Genomic DNA, 19,907 nt, shown 5'->3' on the forward strand with positions numbered 1-19,907 from the left:
ATGCCCACATGCGTGCATATGTGTATGTCCATGTGCATACAAGCTCGTGTGCGTGTGCATGCATGTGTGTATAACAAACACCCTAGTGAGGTCCCTATTACACTTTTATTGGACCTTCATAGAGTATGCATGTGGAAACTAGAGCACTTGATGCATAAGTTTTTGCGGGCAATATCAAATGCTACTCAGGACACCAAGGCTAGAGTTTCTTGGGAGATAGTTGTCTTTTGGGAAAACTAATAATTTGAGGTTTCGATTCAAGCTCAAAGACATGGAAGGTCCTCCTATAGTAAGGCCTTCTTAGGAATACGTATTGGATACCAGGAGAGTATAGCAACCAAGTTGGTGTTTAATAAACCCATATTAAGTTTTATGATGTGAATTCAAGAATGATGTATCTTGTGTTTAATGATTTAGTATGATCTTTTAGTACAATCTATGATTTTGTAAGCAAGGTGATTATATTTTTGTGATTGTTAATACAATAGTCATAAATTTTAAATCTAATAGTTTGGCATATTTACAAGTCTTGAAGTAGGTTATTTATTGTCCAATGACAACTCTAAAGTATGCCCAAAGTGACACAAAGGCTCTAGATCAAGGCAATTCATTTCAAGAGTAATGTATATGACAAACATTTTCCACAAGCATTTAAATCAAGCTCATTTTGGCCCAAATCTGTGACTTCTATTCCTTGTTCATTATTTCTATCTCGAGTCTTGTTTGTGTCACTACTTTGAATTTTTATTATTGCAACAAATCTCCATCCATTTCCACAAAAATTCGGGATTTCTTGGGACTATGGCAAGTACAAGCTCCTCCCTCATAGCCATCATAGGAGATGAGGTACGTCTACCAATTCTGCTTCAGAGTAACAAAGGAACCGGTATTGTAGATCTTGGATACTGATTAATTTGAAGTTGAAATCTGCAGGACACGGTGACAGGCTTTTTGCTTGCAGGAGTTGGCAATGTTGATCTGAGGAGGAAAACGAACTACTTGATAGTGGATAACAGTGAGTATCGTACTCAGCTTTTATAAAAGGAGATTGTGTCCAGATTATGCCGATATCACGAAAGCTATCGAAACATTATCGTGTTCACAGGTACCTGATTTTCCGCGTTAAAGATCGTCTTCACTCTACGAAAGCGAGACAGAACAAGCTGTGTGACAGATCATAGAACATCCCATACAATAGTATTAACAGTTAATCCCATGACATTCACCAAAAGCATAAACTCTGCCATGCATCGCAGGGACAAAGCTTCGATGGAATCTCCAGTAACGTCATCAATACTAGGGGGAAGTGGGTGTGCCAAGGTCCATTTGAGCTTTGCTTTGATACCAAAACCATATGTAACTTGTTCTAGGACAGAAGTGTTTTCGAGATCAAGTAAGATAGAGCGCAGAATGTGAGAGTACGCAAGAGAGTTAGTTAGGGCCAGAAAAGGAGGCCAAAGCGAAGTGTGCTTCTGTGTTGCTTGAAAGGGAAAGTTAAGTGCATCTTATTGAGGACTTGTACAACTCACATAGTCTATTCTCATGTTAAATTTAAATGCATAAGTTGGGAATACAACTAATTGGTATAGAGCTTCAATCTTGGTCATTAACTCGTCCCTATGATGTAGGGATTCTGTTAGAGTTGCCCATTGATGGGGCTTTGATAGAGGCATCGTCATAAGGCTATAGACACTCAATCTAGTCAAACCCTTAGAGATGGGGATTACCCACGAGCTTGACATATGCTTATTGCAAGTTGGCCATTCACTTGGTGGCTATCAAGAGTTGTTAGCTGTTTACACGATTTTTGCCTTATTGTAGGACTTTCCACCATTTAATGCAGAGGCATAACATCTTACCGACCAAATAAAATTTATTGAATGTCAAATGAGGGGAGGCTACGTGTTATTAAGTAGATGCAATTAACCTCAAAACACATCCAGGTCAAGTGATTATACTAAATGTGTGTAATTATAATTGAACCAAGTCATGGCCGTACATGTCTCATCTAGATACGATTGAGCAGATCTATGGTGTGCGAAAAATAGATGAATGCTAGTGCCTCTCATGGTTGCGCATGTTCATCTTAAGGGATAGAGCAACCTAGGAAGGGTCGGTTTTATAAATGTCAGGATATAATATTTAGATCATGTCTGATTAGGATGGTCTTACCCTAGGTGAAGGGCACGTAGGCTGACCGGTTGTAACTTCCATTCCTATGCTGAATCTATAGTTTAAATTGGTAAGTAAAATGTTATGTCTTGTTGGAAATCTAGGGTCAATGCTCCACCTGTGAGCCCCCAAATGATGAGTGCGACGGGGCTTGACACTTACAGGATGTTGGGTGTAGACTGTGCCACATGGGCACATGCAGGGGTTTTGAGAAAGGCTGCCAACTGGGCAGCAAACAGGCTGGCATGTTTCTGGGGCAGCCATATGGGCTACCAAACCCACCAGAGCTGGCTGTTCTACAGTCCTGCATTAGGGCTGTGGATATGCCCATCAGTAGGGCTGCCTGTGGGGCTGATAGATGCCCAGATGTGGGCCCATCTAGCACGTGTCTTGAGCCAGCAAGGTGCTGCCTATATGGCAGGGTCCTTACATGTCTTCGGATGGACCTAGCAGTAGGCAACAGCCTGGAACTGGTCCACTGACAGGCGGGCAGAGGAGCCAGCAGAACTTAGAAGGCGCCTGTATGCAGGGCCTGTTTATTGGCAGCAGAGGCTGCCTTGGTCGGCAGACTTATGACTGGAGTTGGCAGTCTGTGGAAAGAATGTGCAGGGGGGCCAGTCAGCCGCCCTGATCTGGTTGGTTGACAGACTGACTGGGTCGGCCAGTCACTAGGTTCTGGTCAGCCAGACAGGGGACTCCCTAGCCTAGAAAGGGCCCCCTTGGTGGGCATTACTCTAGTTCAGAGTTGCAGCAGTCCTCAGCCAGTATTGGGCTGCACGGGTACATACCTACAGGCTGTAGGAGAGTACATGTGCGTGCAGGAGGGAGCAGCATGCAGAGCTCACCCTAGAGCAACCTCGTGAAGCCTACAAGAGGCATGTGGTGATCCAGGAGGGGTTCATCAGCAGGAGGTTTAGCAAACAGAGCTTTGAGATCTATTCTGTCTGTACATCTGCGTATTTTCTCTCTTTGATCTGAATTGCTCTCTCTATAGCTTCTTGTATCTGCACAAGTCTTGAAGCGAGATAACTAGGTGTTGTGCTGTGCTTAGTTGGTGATTGCAAGGGCACTAATCTATCTATTTGTTGTAGCTTTGTTATGCTACAGGCAAGTGTAGGTTTGTTTTCCAACATCGTATCAGAGCAACGTGAGCCAGGTAGCCTACTCAAGTAGGCCTGCTTCAAAGACGATTGAACGTGGAGGTCTTTGCTCTAGGAAAGAAAGGTGACTTCAATTCCAGAGTTGTGCATTGATCAAGAGAGGTTTGCAGTGAGTGCAAAGGATTCAGGTCGAGAGAAGCTTTAGGGAATCTACAAAAGTACCCATGGTGACTTGTATGCCTATTCCCAATTTCAGCGAGAAGGGGATGCTGGATGGGGACAATTAACCAATGTAGACGATAAGCTACAGAGTCACATGGTGGTGAGAGAGCTTTGGGAGATTACTGAGGTGTAGAGGTCAAGCCCGAGGACCTTAAAGATGCGATGGGCGAGCTATTGATGAAGGTAGATCCCGACGAGGAAAGCTACCAAGTCACATGGTGATGAGAGAGCTCTGGGAGATTACTAAGGTTAAGCCTGAGGACCTTAAAGATGCGACCAGGTAAGGTAGTGATGAAGGCAAGTCAAAGTCTGGATGCTCAGAAATGCTAAAGCATTGTTGATGATTGTCGGGGTGATTGGAGATTCAGTTGGCGGATACGACAAGTGAAGCTTGGAAGATCTTGAAGAATGTGTATGAGACCAACAATGTCGCACGAATAGTTACTCTCTTGAATCAGTTATTCACAATGACATTGGGAGAGGGAGAGTCTATCAATTACCATTTGGTGAAGGTGACGATTTTCAGGGATCAACTTGCAGTGGTTGGCCAAGAGGTTGATAGCAATCAAATTGCCATGCTGTTCCTCAGCTAGCTTCTATGCAGCTTCAATGGGCTAGTGGCTGCCTTGATGAGTGGCAAAAGGTTGGGGCTTCTCACATGTCCTCCTCTGCGCTCTAGAAAGAAGCAAGGTTGAAGTTGCAGGATACTGATAGTGATGAGAAGACACTTATCACTTCTGTAGGGAAGGGTAAAGGCAAACCCAATAACGGTAAGCAGAATAAGAAGGATTCTTCAGGGGATGGCAACTATTCTGATAATGACCGTAAGAAAAATCAATTATTGTGATCAGCCTGGGCATCTTGTGCCAGATTGTAGGAAGAAGAAGGCAAATCAACAGAAAGAGGAGGAGCTGCCTCAGAAGGAAGAGTATGAGTAGTCAGATATAGCTGATTTGGTAACAGGTGAGTTGTTCTTTGTGGTTACACCTAGTAGCCTCGAGATCGGTGTCATTGATCGAGGTATGACTGTATGCATGTCTGACATAAGTGGTGGTCAGAGGATCAAGAGCCTTTTGTGAAGGTGATGGACGTCACATGTTGCTCAGCCCCTGCTGGAAACAAGGCTATAGTCGAGGGTCTGATGGAATGTGGAGCATTGGAATATGTTGGTGAAATGCCTAAGGATTTAAATGGAGGCTGCTTTGATTGGTACTTACTCCCAAGGCAAGAAAAACAATGGACCAGGGTATGTTTTCTCTCTACGCTTTGAAATGGCTTTCCAATTCAATGCTTTGGTCACAATTTGTCTAGGAGTTTTTGTTAGTGGGATCTTGGGGAGTGGGAATGCATTGAGGCACCGAGAGAAGAGCCTCCCCGTCTTTCAATGCACAGTTAGTCATACCAGGAAGTTGCAGCTTAGCCTGAGAGGTTAAAGGCTCAATAGAGCTCCTCATTGGGAAAAATTTCAGATTTCTACTGATTTACAAAAATCTTTTTGAAGAGGCTGGAAATCCCTCCGAAATAGGAAAATCACGCTTTTCTGTGGCTTTCTATTCATGGAGGGATTCTAGCGAACTAGTGGAGGTCCAAGGTCGGGGCTGATTCCACATGTATTCATTGCCTTTCTGCTGAGTGTAGGCCATTGTATGGGCTATCCATAGGTGCCACTCATTCCTTGGTATGTGCCTTGTAGGCAGTTAGGTCATTTGGTATAGTTAGTACATGTACCAGTTAGGACACTTAGTCCAGTTAGGGCACCTTGCCCTAGGGTTTTGTTATATTGGGCGTCTCTTGTACTTTCACTCAGTTTTGCAGCAATTCATTACAGCAGCTCGTTTTTGCCTCCATTCCTTGCATTCTTGAGCTTCCATTGCTTGCCCTAGCCTACAGATGTATCAGAGCAGGTTGGGGATGCCTCCCCTTAGCCATTGGCAGCTTTCCCAAGCTGTTTGGCAGCCATTTCCGCTCTCATTCTTGATGGTCTGCTCATTTTTCAAGGTTCTCTTCACGCATGTGAACACCTGAGGCCTCATGAAGCAATTCCATCGCGAGAAATTGATTGTTTGGAGCACCTGCTGCAAACTCAGCTCATTTTGCTGCTCCAGCTGCTGAACCGCCTCTATGTGTGTGCTGTACGGAATTCCGTACAGCCTGTACGGCCTATACGGCATAGGTGACTACATTAATTGCAGGTTTCGGTGCTGTATGGCTGCATTTACAGGCTCAAAAACTCGCATGTGTAGTCCGTACAGCAGTACGGACTGCTGTACGGAGGCATTTATTGTTGTACGGAGCTGTTTCGTGAAGCGTGCCAGCCATTTGAAGCCTCCTTTAAGCACGTTTCTTTGTTTCGAGACGCGTGCTTGGTGTTTGAAGACATTTGGAGCTTGCTGCTGCCATCCCGGAGACCTGTCCTTGAGCCCGTTGCCTCTCATTTGCTGTCCTTTTGCCTCGGGCTGCGAGATTCTCTCCATTGGATACCTCTTCACTCATTTGGAAGTGCTTTCCTTCTCGTGGGAGCACATTTTCTTGCTGTAATTCTCATTTCTAGACTTCTCTTGGCACCCCTCATTGCCATTTGTTGTCCATGCCACCTCTCCTTCAAGGGTGATTATCTGTGCTCGCATCTGGAGCATTTTCTCTACTGCATTTTTGGGCTATATCATTGGCTAACCCTTTATTGCATTGGTTCCTTCTAATTTCTGCAAAACTGTCCTTTCTTTGCTTCATTGGCATTGTGGAAAGGCCTCATGCTGCCTTTTGGGAATTTTTTGCAGCAGGTACACCTTGAGACAGCCAAGCATTTTGCAGTGAAAAGCTTTGAAGCTTGAGCAGAAATTTGCCTTTTGGTTTTGAGAGGTTGCCCTCCTCTCATTTGCTTTGTCAGTTGGTGCTTTTGCCTTGAATTTCAGCACTATGGCTGGCAGTAAGGACGATTTGTTTGGGATGCTTGGGGTGAGGACAAGCTTAATGGCACAAATTACCCCATGTGGGCCTATATGATGGGATGTGTTTTGGTTGCCAAGAATTTGTGGAATATCATTTTAGGCACTGAGGTCAGGCCCACTCGACCTGTTGCTTTTGGTAATGCCTTTGGCTCATTTGGTGATGGTTCTATTGCTACTCAGATGCAGCTGCATCTTCCACTACAGGCACTTTCCTCCTACTCGAGCAGATTCAGTGGGATGGATGTGATGCCGCTCTTTCAGTGAAAAGGGTCATTATCCCTCATATCCGGTCTTGCAAGACAGCTAAGCAAGCATGGGATCAGCTTGCATTCTTATATTAGGTGCGGAATGAGGCGAGGGTTTCCTATCTCCGCAAGCAGTTGAAGGACTTGAAGCTTGAAGAAGGTGGTAATATGGATGCCTATCTTATCAGTGTGAAGGCTTTGAAAGAGTAGTTGGCCAACATTGATGAGGTGGTTCCTGATTTTCAACTTGTTTCTAATACCCTTGATGGGTTGCCGGATTCTTACCAAGGCTTTGCTACTAATGCCAACCATTATTCCTTTGACCAGCTGGTTGCTCTCTTACTCTAGGAGGAACAAAGCCATGCAAACAAAAATGCTTCTATGGCTAGTGATCAAGCCTATGCTGTATAGCATAAAAACAAGGGCAGAGGCAAGGTTTCAGCTAGGAAGCCCTCTCATACACATGCTGGTCACTCCCATGATGCCTCTGCTTTTGGGGATAAGAAGAAGAAAAAGAGATGCAACTAGTGCAAGAAACCTTGGCATGATATCTCTGAGTGAAGGAAGAGAATTGCATATGAAAAGAAGAAGAAAGACTCTGGTCTTGCAGTTTCTGGTACTCCTGGTCCAGATGATTGACATGAGTCAGCTAATTTTGCACATGACCAGCATTGGGCTTTTCTTGTTACATGTCAGTATAATCTTGATGTTCATGATGCCTGCATGACAGTTTCTGATGCCTGAGTGGTGCTAGTACATTACTTCTTGCCGGCAGTTATTCAGCTCACTTGAGCATGCATCCAAGGGGGAGACGGCTACATGTGCCTATAATACATCATATATAGTGAAAGGCATTGGGCAAGTTGCCACTACTTTTGTTTCTGGTGGTCTAGTGACTCTAGACAATGTGCTTTATGTTCTAGGCATCCGCAAGAACCTCATATCTATTTCAGCCCTTGCTACTTGTGGATCAGGTTATCTTTGATGGTGTTCGGTGTGCGGTCTATGATGCTACACATGCCTTTACCATGGTGTTGATTGGGACATTGACTAGAGGGCTCTATAGACTTGATGCCTATGACAAATGCTTGGATGATGCTCGACTTGCAGATGCAGATGCCTATGCTGTTGATTGTTCTACCATGGGCAGATACTCATTTGTGGCATGAGAGGTTTGGACACTGCAACTTTGGGGCTCTGTTGAATAAGGATGGTATGGGTGTTGATCTTCCTAAAATGCATACGCCTTCAAAGCATGTTTGTGAAGCTTGCTTGCTTGCTTGCCAAAATGCACCATTTTGCATTTCCCAAGGATGGGAGAGTTGGTGCATCTCGCAAGCTGTATTTGATTCATAGTGACGTTTGTGGACCCATGTGGGTTGCAGGCTACAGCTCTTGGGGGATTTTATTATTTTGTCACATTCATTGATGACTTCACCAGATATACTTGGATTTTTGCCTTGAAATCCAAATCTGAAGTTTTTGCATGCTGTACAATCATAGATTGCTATATCCCTACAAGATGAGCACGTGCAACCATGACATTAGATATTCAGGTAATTCTGAGACGTGTCCAAGATACTTCAGCCCATACCATGGAGGGGGGTTTGTAGGCCATTCTATGGGCTATCCATATGTGCCACTCATTCCTTGGTATGCCTTGTAGGCCTAGTTATAGTTAGTTAGGTCAGTTGGTACAGTTAGTACATGTACCAGTTAGGACACTTAGTCCAGTGAGGACACCCTGTCCTAGGGTTTTGTTATATTGGGTGTCTCTTGTACTTTCACTCAGTTTTGCAGCAATTCATTACAGCAGCTCGTTTTTGCCTCCATTCCTTGCATTCTTGAGCTTCCATTGCTTGCCCTAGCCTACACTGAGGAGTCTATTCAACATTGCTTTTGGGACTGCAGACAAGTGAGGATCATCTGGAAGGGGATCGCCACATTATTGAGCACTTTTACCCGATCCCCTTTCTTCATCAGTAGGTTGGCCTCTCTTTCGGGGCCCCAAGTGTTTTATGAGAGGCATAACTCTTCTTAGGCTCTTTTGGCTCAAGGACGCTTAGTTGATTCATGCTCTCTAGATGAAGTCCGTGGCCTTCCTTATAGACCTCCGCATGCCTCAGTGGATACCTCATGGGAGATTCTGGCGAGTATATCAGCATGACATATGTGGAGATCCAGATGCACAGAGGCTTTGAAGGGTTCACAAGTCCACCGTGCACGCACAATGGCTAGTATTTGGACATATATAGTTCACGCTTTGGTGGCCATTTGGGGCAGCATGCAGGGTCTTCACGGGCATCCTCTACTAGGAGGACTGTTTTCTCTAGGAAGTGGAGCGGCTCCTTGTTCTTCTCAGAGTTCCTCATAGGGTTGAGATGGCACTTCAGCCTCAACCTTGGGTCTTTTATAGCTCTTTTACAAGAGTTTGATTTGGCCCTATTAGGGTATTTGTTTTTTCATGCCTGTCATGATGTAACTTTTCATTGAGCTTGCTCTTGGAGTTTCTTTCATACTTACTAGAAGTCTTTTCTTTGCAAAAAAAAAACAATGTTTGTCTAGGTGGAGGGTGAAAGCTTTCCAAACATACAAAGGGAGAAGTCTAAAGGCACTCGACATTTGGAGCCATTTGCTTGTCTTTTGAAGATGTTATTGTCTACGGAGATTGAGATATTGACAAATGCAGGGGGCAAGAAGGATTGTCCAAGCTGGATCATTGGCATGTTGCTGAATAGCAGGCTCAAGATAGTGGAAGTTATTGAGAGGTTGGTTCCAGAGGCCATTTCAAAGCTTCTGGACAGGGATCAGTTAGTGGAGAACTATATGGAGCAGCCGCAAGGTTCTCACTTCATAGGTTCCAAGGGTCGAGGTTGCAAATGCCCTAGATGATTGGCAGAAGGGCTCACAGCTGTGTGTAGGTACCAGGCCCATGGCCAGCATCAAAAACTGCATGAAAGTAGGCCTTATAGACTGCAGCAAGTCAGGGCATTGTAGATAGACAACAGGTTGGGGCTGCTGGAGGATGAAGGTCTTTCACCAAAAAGTGTGTGTGTGTGCATTTTGAGGGGTCTCTTAAATTGTTAGCATCTCATTTTCCAAGCAAGCTGTAAGATTTGCCCATTCAGCTCTTTTGTCAAATTGAGTGGAGGAAACCATAGGGAGTTGCAAATTATCAGATTTGATCATTTAATTGTCTAGAAGTTGTGGAAGAACCACATAATCTAATTTCAAGATGACGATGCTTATCATAATATGAAAGCTGTGTTGGATGCTACGTTAAGCATTTACAGGTAGGGTTCATTACTGAAAACACAAACCCACGTTTTTAACGATGCTCTTCTGTTTTAATGTGCATATTGAAGCTATTTCAAAATTTCCTGTCACATGCTAAGCTTGGGTAATGTTTTGTAGAGACAACAGTGAAGACAATTGAGGATACTTTCAAGGAGTTTACAGCAAGGGAAGATGTAGCAATAGTTCTAATTAGTCAATATGTAAGTATGTACCATATGTATGCAATTATAATAGGTCCACAACTTGATTCCTATACGTATGCAATTATCAGAGATGCACAACTTTGTTCCCTTCGACATGTTTGCTTGTTTAGGGATAAGAATACTATCTTCTCTTGATGTGAGTGGGAGCGTTACATGACTGCTTTTCTCAGAAGTATCTGTAAAAGCTGTTGAACCACAAAGATGATTGAAGAATAATCCATGCAATGTAGTCTCTAGTGCGTTAGTTCACCTTCCACACTCTCTCTCTCTCTCTGTGAAGTCTGTTTAACCCCTTGTGCGGTTTCGTAGTGCTTCACCCACAATCCAGGGTTGTAACATGGTTGAAGTCGAATCCAAGGGATCTATAACCGGATAAATACCTTTAGCTGCTAGTCCTCTTGAAAGCACAGTGGTAGCATCTGGGTGTGCAAATGCCGTCGAGCGCAACCCCCGTTTCTATTAAATTGAAAGAATCTGCGGCGGAAAGAAGAATTGGTCTCTTTTTCTTTCTTCTAGAAGTCTGAAGGCAACCCCGTGGGGGATAGGGAGGAGGTAGAGCCACGCCACACTGCTCCAGCTCCCTGCCATGATCCCGCTCCCTTTCGCCACCCTACCTACCTGCTCGCGCCACGTTGCTGCTGCCCCCTCTCTCTACCTGCCCGCTCGCACCACCCTGCCTGCCCGCTCGTGCCACGCTCTGCTGCTGCTCCCTCTCCATGCTTCTGCTTGCTCATCCCTCTCGACGCCTCCTTTGCTCTCCAAGCCCCTGCCACGTTGTGCCTCTGCTGCTTGCCACCTGCTGTGTGCCCCCCCCTCTGCTGCTTGCTGCTTCCTGCGTGCTGGTTGCTTGAGGGCTGCTGGTGCAGCAGCTGAGCTACGCCTTGACCACCCAAATCGCCATGGGAGCGCCACGAGAGCCCTTCGCCAGTACAAGAGCCCTCCAAGCTATCGCGGGCCCCTTCTCCTCTAACACGAAATAGAGACGCCTTGCTGCCGGGGTGCCAAGACCACTAGTGTGAGTCCCAAGGCTATCAAGAAAGATTGCCACTATGGGGACAAAAGAAAGCTCACCCGGCCAGAAAACAAGAGGGGATAAGGATCGGAAGTATAGCCTCATCTGGACGAAGGCGGAGAAAATAGAAGACCCGAACGCCAAGGCTTGCATATCAAGATGCAAGACACATAAATTGAAGGCCTACGCAAGAAGCTGAGAGAGACTAGAGAAGATGAGCTCTCAAACCTTCGAGCCCAAATGCAAGATGAAATGAAGAAATGGCAAGAGGAGATGCAAAACAAATGGACATGTGAAAAAGGTAAAATGATGCAGGACATTACTCGTGCTTTGGGTGGAACAAACAGTAGTTTGACCTCAGGACATTACTCGTGCTTTGGGTGGAAAAAAAAACAGTAGTTTGACCTCAAAAATTGAGACTTTGGGAGCCCATGTTGATGCCCTCCAAAAGGAGAATGACAAACTGAAGGCAAGTGCTCATTGGGAAGAAGGGAAGTTTCAGCCACCTTTTAACGAGGAGCTGAACATCATTAAAGAGCAAATGCAGCAGCTCAAGAATGCGAAGGGGACGTCAGAGGAAGGGTACAAGATCATTGATATGCTGAAATCAGAGAATGAACAACTCAAGAAGGAAATGGCAGCTTTGCAAACAACAGTACAAGGGAAACATGCCGAGTTCACACAACAAATTACGAAAGGGAAGGCTGATATGCTTGCATGGAAAGATGTACTCAAGAAAGACACAACACCAAAGAAAAGGGAACTCATTTCTGAAACAATTGAGGAAGAGAAGCGGTGGGACAGCAAGAGTTTGAATTTGCTGGTCAGAGGTCTAAGGGTAGGTGATAGCCCCATGTCAGATGCCAAAATCCTCTTTGACAAGATGGGAGTAAGCCTCACTTGTGAATCAGCCTGGAGAGTGGGTAAAACAGATGCACCAACGAGGCCTTTGGTTGTAAAGCTGCGAACAGCCATAGATAGATCCACCCTTATGAGTACACGGGCAGCACTAAAGGGGACCGAGATCTTTTTAGATGAAGACCTCACACTCCTACAGTAGGAACACAAAAGGGAAGGAATGGTGCGGGTGATGGCTGCAAGACAAGAGGGGAAATGGGCAGTTTACAGAGATGGTAGGGTGATCATTCGAGAGAGGGCAGAAAAAGAAATATGAGATGCAGCAAGAGAAGGGGACAGCACATGACGGTGTCTGAAGACTATTCATGATGATATCACGGAGTTCTCCAGACACGAGCACACCCTCCTCCTTGGTGACTTCAATGCACGTACTTGGAACAAACAGGTGGGCTTGTTAGATTTCGATGAGGATTCCCCCATAGTACCGGAGATGGATGCAGCAGAGTTGGGGATCGTGAGGCAGTCAACAGATGCAGATGCACCAGTGGCAGCATATGGGAGACATTTAGTCAAGCTGGGAGCTATACATGACTTCATCATATATAGCGGTCTCTAAAGATGGCCATCATCTAGTGGACTCACCTGTTTCCCACATGGAGGGGGGAGTAGTACGGTAGACTACCTGCCTGGTCCACTGGCATTGGCCCCACGGGTACATGATTTTATTGTGCCGCCCCCTCCACTTGGAGCCAACCACTCATATCTCACTTTCTGTATATCGGTTGCCACGCCAGCCATGAGGAGGGTCCCCCCACCACCCACTCGTGTTCAAATCCATTTTGACTGTGCTCTTGACCCGGTGTACGTGAGCCACCTGGCTTCTGAGCTTCCAGTACTACTCGGTGATGGGATGGACCTCACACATGCATCAGACACTCTCATATCAGTGATATAGGATGTTGTCGCCAGATCCTTTCCCACAACATGATCTGCAAGTGTTCCAGATGCCAAAAATCCATGGTTTGATGATGAGTGCAGAGAGATGAGAGCCCACCTTACACGTGAGGTAGGATTGGGACATTTGACTCCACTAGAGTCACATCGGATCTTACGCCGAGTGACACGGTGTAAGAAGTGGGCTTTCCTTATGCACAGGATGGATGAGGTGATCAGTTCTTTTCGCGGAGGAGATCCTACCACGGGATGGGGACTCCTATCAGAAGGGAAGTCACACATTCCCATCACAGATCCTGTAGTCTGGCACACATATGCTTGCTCTCTGTATGATGTCCCAGGTCAGGCACCACCTGATATGTCCTCTATGCCTAGACCCACCACGTCACCTGTTTACTTCGGAGAATGTGCGAGCTGCCCTTCCGGCTTCATAACCGACGATCACCAGATCATGAGGGACTATGCAGTGAGCATTTTGCGCATGGGCAAGAGATCCTGACCCCAATATTAGCACATCTGTTCAATCATGCCGTATGCCATGGCTTCCCACCTACCTGGAGCACCACCACCATAGTACCGATACACAAGGTAGGTGATCCCATGGACATTGGGAACTACCGTACTCTTATGATTGGCCACACTTTGGCTAAGATATATGGATCAGTCCTAGAGAGGGAGATTAGCAGCCAGACAGAGGGGCATGGACAGCGGGCACTTAGGCAGGCAAGATTTCGGAGACAGCACTCCACCCTAGATCACATTTTCACCTTGAGGACTATTATTGAGGAGGCGAAGTCGAGGCGTCAGCATGTCTACACTTGCTTTGTAGATTTTTGTAAGGCATTTGATACTGTCCCATGCTCACGCCTGATCAGGAGGCTACAGGAACTACGGCTCCCAGATATCATGATTTGGGGGGTCATGAGTCTATATGAGTTTGTCAAAGGGAGGATACGTGCCCCAGGAGGCTTATCAGACTGGATTGAGAGCACCATCGGAGTTAAGCAAGGCTGTCCCCTATCACCAACCCTCTTCGGGCTCTATATTGACGAGATCACTTCTTTTGTCGATCGACTAGGCGGAGAGGTTTCACTTCTGGCTGACTTGATGGTGCAGATATTGTTGTATGCCAATGACATAGTCCTCATATCATCCTCAGCAGGAGGGATGCAGAAACATCTTGAGGCTCTGGAGGTGTTCTGCAGGGAGAGAGACTTGACAGTTAACCTTGGGAAAACCAAGGTTATGGTCTTCAACACCTCGCGAGCAGCGTCCCGTAATCATATTTTCACATACCGTGGCGAGCCTGTAGAGATAGTGCAGTCCTACACATATTTGGGGATAGTATTCACTGGACCAGGTTTCACGATGATCCATGTGGGTACGGCACGACTCACATAAGGACAGGGTGCTTTGGCTTGACTAGAGAGGCGATGCTTCCAGGCACACTTTCAGGACTCCCCGACGAAGGGCTGGCTCTTTGACACGCTTGTGAGACCAACTACCATGTACGCAACACCTTTTGGAGGCGTGATATCTCAGCGACGGAGTGGAAGAGATTCGAGAGACTTCAAGTGACCATGGGATCCAGGATGATTTAGAGTAAACCCTCAGTCTCCCATCAGATTATACAGGCATAGTTCGCCATGACCCCTCTCCAGGTTGATGCCATTTTTTAGACAGTGACATTCCTCTGCAGAGTTTGGACCTTACCCTAGGGGAGACTACCGAGGTTAGCACTTGAGTCCTCTAGGCGATTAGCAGAGAGTGGTGTTGATATGGCATGGTACACACGGATATCCACATGGTTTGGTAGTCATGGCATTCAGATGGACAGACTTCCCCCCTTTCAGTACAGCCTGGATGCACCACCCGAGATGATCCCATGAGATGAGATCAACCGTATCATACGGTTGGACCTCCTCCAGCTCCATACATCTAGGGCTTGCAGGGGAGAGGATCTCTCCACCAAGCTCCAGTTCTACCATGATCACTTCATGAGAATCTCAGAGCACGGTCTTGTCATTAGACATCAGTATCTTGAGGACATGAGAGTTTCACATGCATTGAGGATCGCCATTGGTCAGGTACGAGTCTCATTACATCAGCTGCGGATTGAGACAGGGAGAGCTACAGGCATACCTAGAGAGCAGAGGACTTGTACACTATGCCAGATGGGGGAGATCGAGACAGAGGAGCATTTTCTATGAGTCTGTCCGGTCTACTGTGAGATCCGAGGATGATATCACTGCCTCTTTCACGAGGGGCATGGCTTTGGTCCACTCACGCGGTTGATACATCATGTCAGTGTTGGGCTCTACCTGCTTGAGATGCGTTGACAGAGAGACACATTGATGCGACAGGCCAGAGAGGAGGATCGAGTGATGCCACATGTCACCATCGACAGATCGCAGACTTTTGTCACAGACTGTGTAGCTGAGGGAGAGGAGCTTGATGAGATGAGAGCATCATGGATCAGTAACAGGACTGTCCACCAGGATGCGGTCAGACGAGTGACACTCCACGTACGACACGGAGAGAGCCCAGAGTACGCACGATCGAGGTTCGGCCTATCTCATCCCTTCTCAGAGGCGACCGCCAAAGACGAGGCATCACCTTTGACGTAGCCCATCGGATCCAGAGATCGAGGAGACCACGCCCTCCCCCACGTCGCGAGACAACTCGACAAACAGATACGAGAGCTTCTCACATCCTATCAAAGTGCCACCAGGTTACTTGGATATATGGAACCTTAGCATGTACTAGGAGTGTTAGCCCTGAGCGCCTGACACGCTTCTGTTACTTTGCTCTAGTATTTCGTTCACTAGCTGAACATGTTAGTGTTTTAGCTTTTGCTTTCAGTTTTTCAGCTTTCAGTTTTCAGCAAGGGTCTTAGTGAACCCTTTGCTTCAGTTCTCTGTGGCTTGTATGAGGTACTTCTTGGACTTGCACTTTGTCTCATAGGTCCGCGAGGCCTCTTGCAGATGTTAATATATCTTTCTTTCTTTTTCTCTAGTGCGTTGGTTTGCAGGCAGTCCTACACGTACCTAGGGGTAGTATTCACAGGACCAAGCTTCACGATGACCCATGCCGCCAGAGCATGACTCACACGAGGGAAGGGTGCCCTGGCCCGATTAGAGAGACAATGCTTCTAGGCGCATTTCCAAAATCCACCGATGAAGGGCTGGCTTTTTGACACTCTCGTGAGACCGACTGCCATGTATGCAGCACCTTTTTGGGGAGTGACCTTTCAGCTACTGATTGGAAGGGATTTGAGAGGCTACAGGTGATCATGGGATCTAGGATGATTAGGAGTAAGCCTTCAGTTCCCCATCACATCATACAGGTAGAGTTCGCCATGACACCTCTCCAGGTGGACGCCCTCTTCTAGACCGTGATGTTTCTCCACAGAGTTTGGGCCCTACCTCTGTGGAGATTATCAAGGCTGGCACTGGAGTCATCCCGATGCCTGGCAGAGAGAGGCTTTGATAGAGCATGGTACGCGCGGGTGTCCACATGGTTTGATAGGCACGGTATCCAAATGGATAGGCTCCCACCCTTTCAATTTAGCATGGATGCACCACCGGAGCTCCTTCCACATGATGAGATTAACCGTATCATACAGTTAGACCTTCTCCAACTTCACACATCTCGGGCTTGGGGGGGGGATCAGGAGTTCCCTACCAAGACCCAATTCTATCATGACCACTTTCTGAGGATATCGGAGCAGGGTCTCATCATCAGGCTCTAGTACCTCGAGGATAGGAGAGTCTCACATGCCTTGCGGATTGCTATCGGACAGATATGAGTCTCGTCCCACCAGTCGCGGATTGAGGCTGGGAGAGCGGCCAGCATACCTAGAGAGCAGACTATGCACGATGGGGGAGGTCGAGATAGAGGAGTATTTTCTATGTTTTTGTTCGGTCTACTATGAGATCCGAGGGCGATACCACTGTCTCTTTCAGGAGGGGCTCGGCTTCGGACCACTCACACGACTGATACATTTCCCCGATCAGGTTTGCATTGGGCTCTACCTGATTGAAATGCGGAGACACAGAGATTCCCTTATGTGGCAGGCTAGAGATTAGCTACAGTCGATGCCTCAGGACACCGAGCTAGACCGAGCACAGACACGCGTCACTGATTTTTACGCATCTGACCCAGCACCATATGAGATCGAGGGGGAGGAGCTCGAGGAGACGAGAGCACTATGGATCAACAGTGAGGCCCGTCAGCACGATGTGGTTGGACGAGAGACGCAGAGACCACACATGACACGTGGGGTGACCAGAGCACGCACAATTGAGGTTTGACCTATCTCAATCCTCCCTAGAGGGGACCGCCAAAGACGAGGCATTACTCTCGATGTAGCCCATCGGATACAGAGATCCACGAGAGCGTGCCCCCCGCCACCGCGAGAGATAGCCCAAAAGACATGGATACGTGAGCTCTTTGCATCACATCAAAGGATCATCAGGGAACCGGGTTATATAGAGCCTCCACACGTACTTGGAGCTTTGGTTCTGAGCAATTGATTGCTCTTTTTTCCTACTATATTTTGTACTAGCTTTCTGCATTTGTAGCACTTAGCACTCAGCAAGGGCCTTAGTGAGCCCTTTGCTTGAGCTTACAGTGGCTTGTATGGGTTACATATATCTTGTATCTTGTCTCATAGACCCACGAGGTTCTTGAAGACGTTAATACACCTTTCTTTCTTTCTTTCACCGTATAGTCGTCAGTCTCCCTATACAATCCCGCCGTATTTGCTGTACAATCCCGCACAGTCCTGTAGTACGTGCCTCTCCGTTAGTCGTACCTCTGTCGTACAATCTCTCCCCGTAGTACCTCTTCGTAGAGTCCTTTCCTTCACCCCAGCCTGAGCTGAACCCTTGTCTTAGCTTGGGGGTTAGCTTCAACAAAGGGCACATGAAAGTTTGCACAGGCCATTATGGAACTCCCGAAGATGAAGACTTTCAATTCTACATTGATTAGAAAGCCCTCCTACTCTGACGTTGCAGCCTCCATATCAACACCCAGCCCCTAGGCATTGTAGCACAAGCAGAGGATGGGATCTGACTCACAGAAGCAAATATACTTTTTACAACAAGAAGTGAGAGAGATTCGGCTTATGGTTGCAGCTCTTGGAAGAAAGGTGAAGGAGATGGAGAGTGAAGGCAAGCAAGAAATTATTGCAGAGGTTATGGAAAAATGCAACACATCTCCACTAGTGCCAACACTTGTCTCCATGGTTGAAGAGATGATCACCATTTAGGTAAGCTCAGCCACCAAGAAAGAAATGGCTGTTGTGGCCAAACCATTTAGGTAAGCTCAGCCACCAAGAAAGAAATGGCCGTTGTGGCCAACAACAAAATGAATAAAACAAATCCCTATGCAGAAGTAAAAGAGCAGGAAGTGTAGCCGGCCTTCGGGAAATCCAAAGGGCAGTGAACAGATAATAACCAGCAAGTACTTAGTTTCCAGCCATTCAGAACTTGCCACAGGAAACCAAAACAGCTTAGAAAACAACACCCAAGCGCTAGATCGCCCTCGTCCTACATCAGACACCAGATTGGCCCTAAACTTAGCGCCCCCTTCGGTATTTCTTTATCTTTTATTTAGAAGGCATCCAAATGCAAGAATAGCACCGTAGTGCGTCAGCCCACAGACAGCCAACTGAATAATCCGATCATAGGCACTTCTGATTTTGCTATGCAATCATAGGAAAGGCATCCCAGTCCAGTGCAATATTCCATGGCAGCCCTTCTTCCGAATCTGGCTGAGGGTTCTAACCTGGCAGCTCTGATACCCACTAGGGGAGTCCTGGTATGAGAGAAATGAGCCCAATCTGCTTTGGTAGATCTGAATACCCATCAAGGGAGTCCTAGCAAGACAGAGGCTGGTAAAACAACCACACCTGGCTGTTCCTGGCAAACAGAAAAGCCAGTTGTGCAAAGCAAAAGGATCTGAAGGTTCTGAGGCAATAGGAAAGCTCCCAGAACGCAATCAACTGATTGGAAAGCTCGGAAACCCTGGGAAATCAGCAAACACGCAAAAACAAAATTCCCTGGCAAGATCTTTGGCACCCTGGAAGGTGAAAATCAGCAAAAGTAGGTCAGCGAAAAACTGAAAATTCTCCCAATGAGGAGCTCTAGTAGGCTTGTAGCTTCTAAGGCTAAGCTAAAGTTTCCTGGCATTACTGACCATGTAGCGAAAGAAGGGGAGTCTCTTCTCTTGGTGCTCTGCATCAATCCACTCCCACTCCCACTCCTAGGTCTGGACTACAAATATTTTATGGGGACACCTCCATAGAGCCAAATCCTTTATGAACCCAAAGGCCTGTGATCTGGATTAGGGTCTAGATACTATCATGAAGCCAAAAAAAACTACTCCACATGAGTTAAAACCATGACAAACTTAAAGCAACATGCACAAGATGTCCCCACCTATAGATCTTGGAAAACCTGCTGGAAGTGAATCGGCAAGTCTAGAAGCAAATCGAGTTGCAGGGAAGCTCCAAATTGCCTGGAAAAGTACGATTTTGATAGGCACTTGGCTTGGAAAGCCCTTGGAAGAAGTGCGAATCAGATTTGGCCTCGGAAGGCATGAACAGTAGGCATGCAGCAAAAACGAACTGATCTGGAGGCTTCTGGCATGAAAACGAATTTCGTTTTTGAGCTTCTGGCAACCCACCAATAGCCTACAAACTGCTTTGGTAGTAAAAATTCAGCAAGACGATGTGATAGAATAGCCCTAGAGCACTTTCCCAACTTGTGACTTGCCTCTCCCTGTTCTTCTGTGGTCCAAAACCGCTGTCACGCAAGTTCTTCGGGAGACATTTCCACAGTTCCAGATTCCAGGAGGGTGGCAGAGTTTTTACCCTCAGCAGTTATCACGCC

The 19,907-nt window shown here is 46.7% G+C and overlaps 1 protein-coding gene across 1 annotated transcript in view; it reads left to right on the plus strand.

Annotated features, from left to right (window-relative positions):
• Positions 1-720: 720 nt before the first annotated feature.
• The window catches only part of LOC147883018 (vacuolar ATPase subunit F family protein), a 28,678-nt gene continuing 9,491 nt past the window's right edge, over positions 721-19,907 (plus strand). The window contains exons 1-3 of the mRNA XM_087399364.1: positions 721-846; positions 934-1,015; positions 10,102-10,184. Of these exons, the coding sequence (XP_087255490.1) occupies positions 802-846; positions 934-1,015; positions 10,102-10,184 (210 nt within the window). The 5' untranslated portion in view covers positions 721-801. The remainder of the gene's footprint in view (positions 847-933; positions 1,016-10,101; positions 10,185-19,907) is intronic.

The sequence above is a fragment of the Dipteris shenzhenensis genome, chromosome 28, assembly GCF_047967505.1.
Source record: "Dipteris shenzhenensis isolate YYH24624 ecotype China chromosome 28, Dip_SZ_1.0, whole genome shotgun sequence".
NCBI classification, from domain to species: Eukaryota; Viridiplantae; Streptophyta; class Polypodiopsida; order Gleicheniales; family Dipteridaceae; genus Dipteris; species Dipteris shenzhenensis.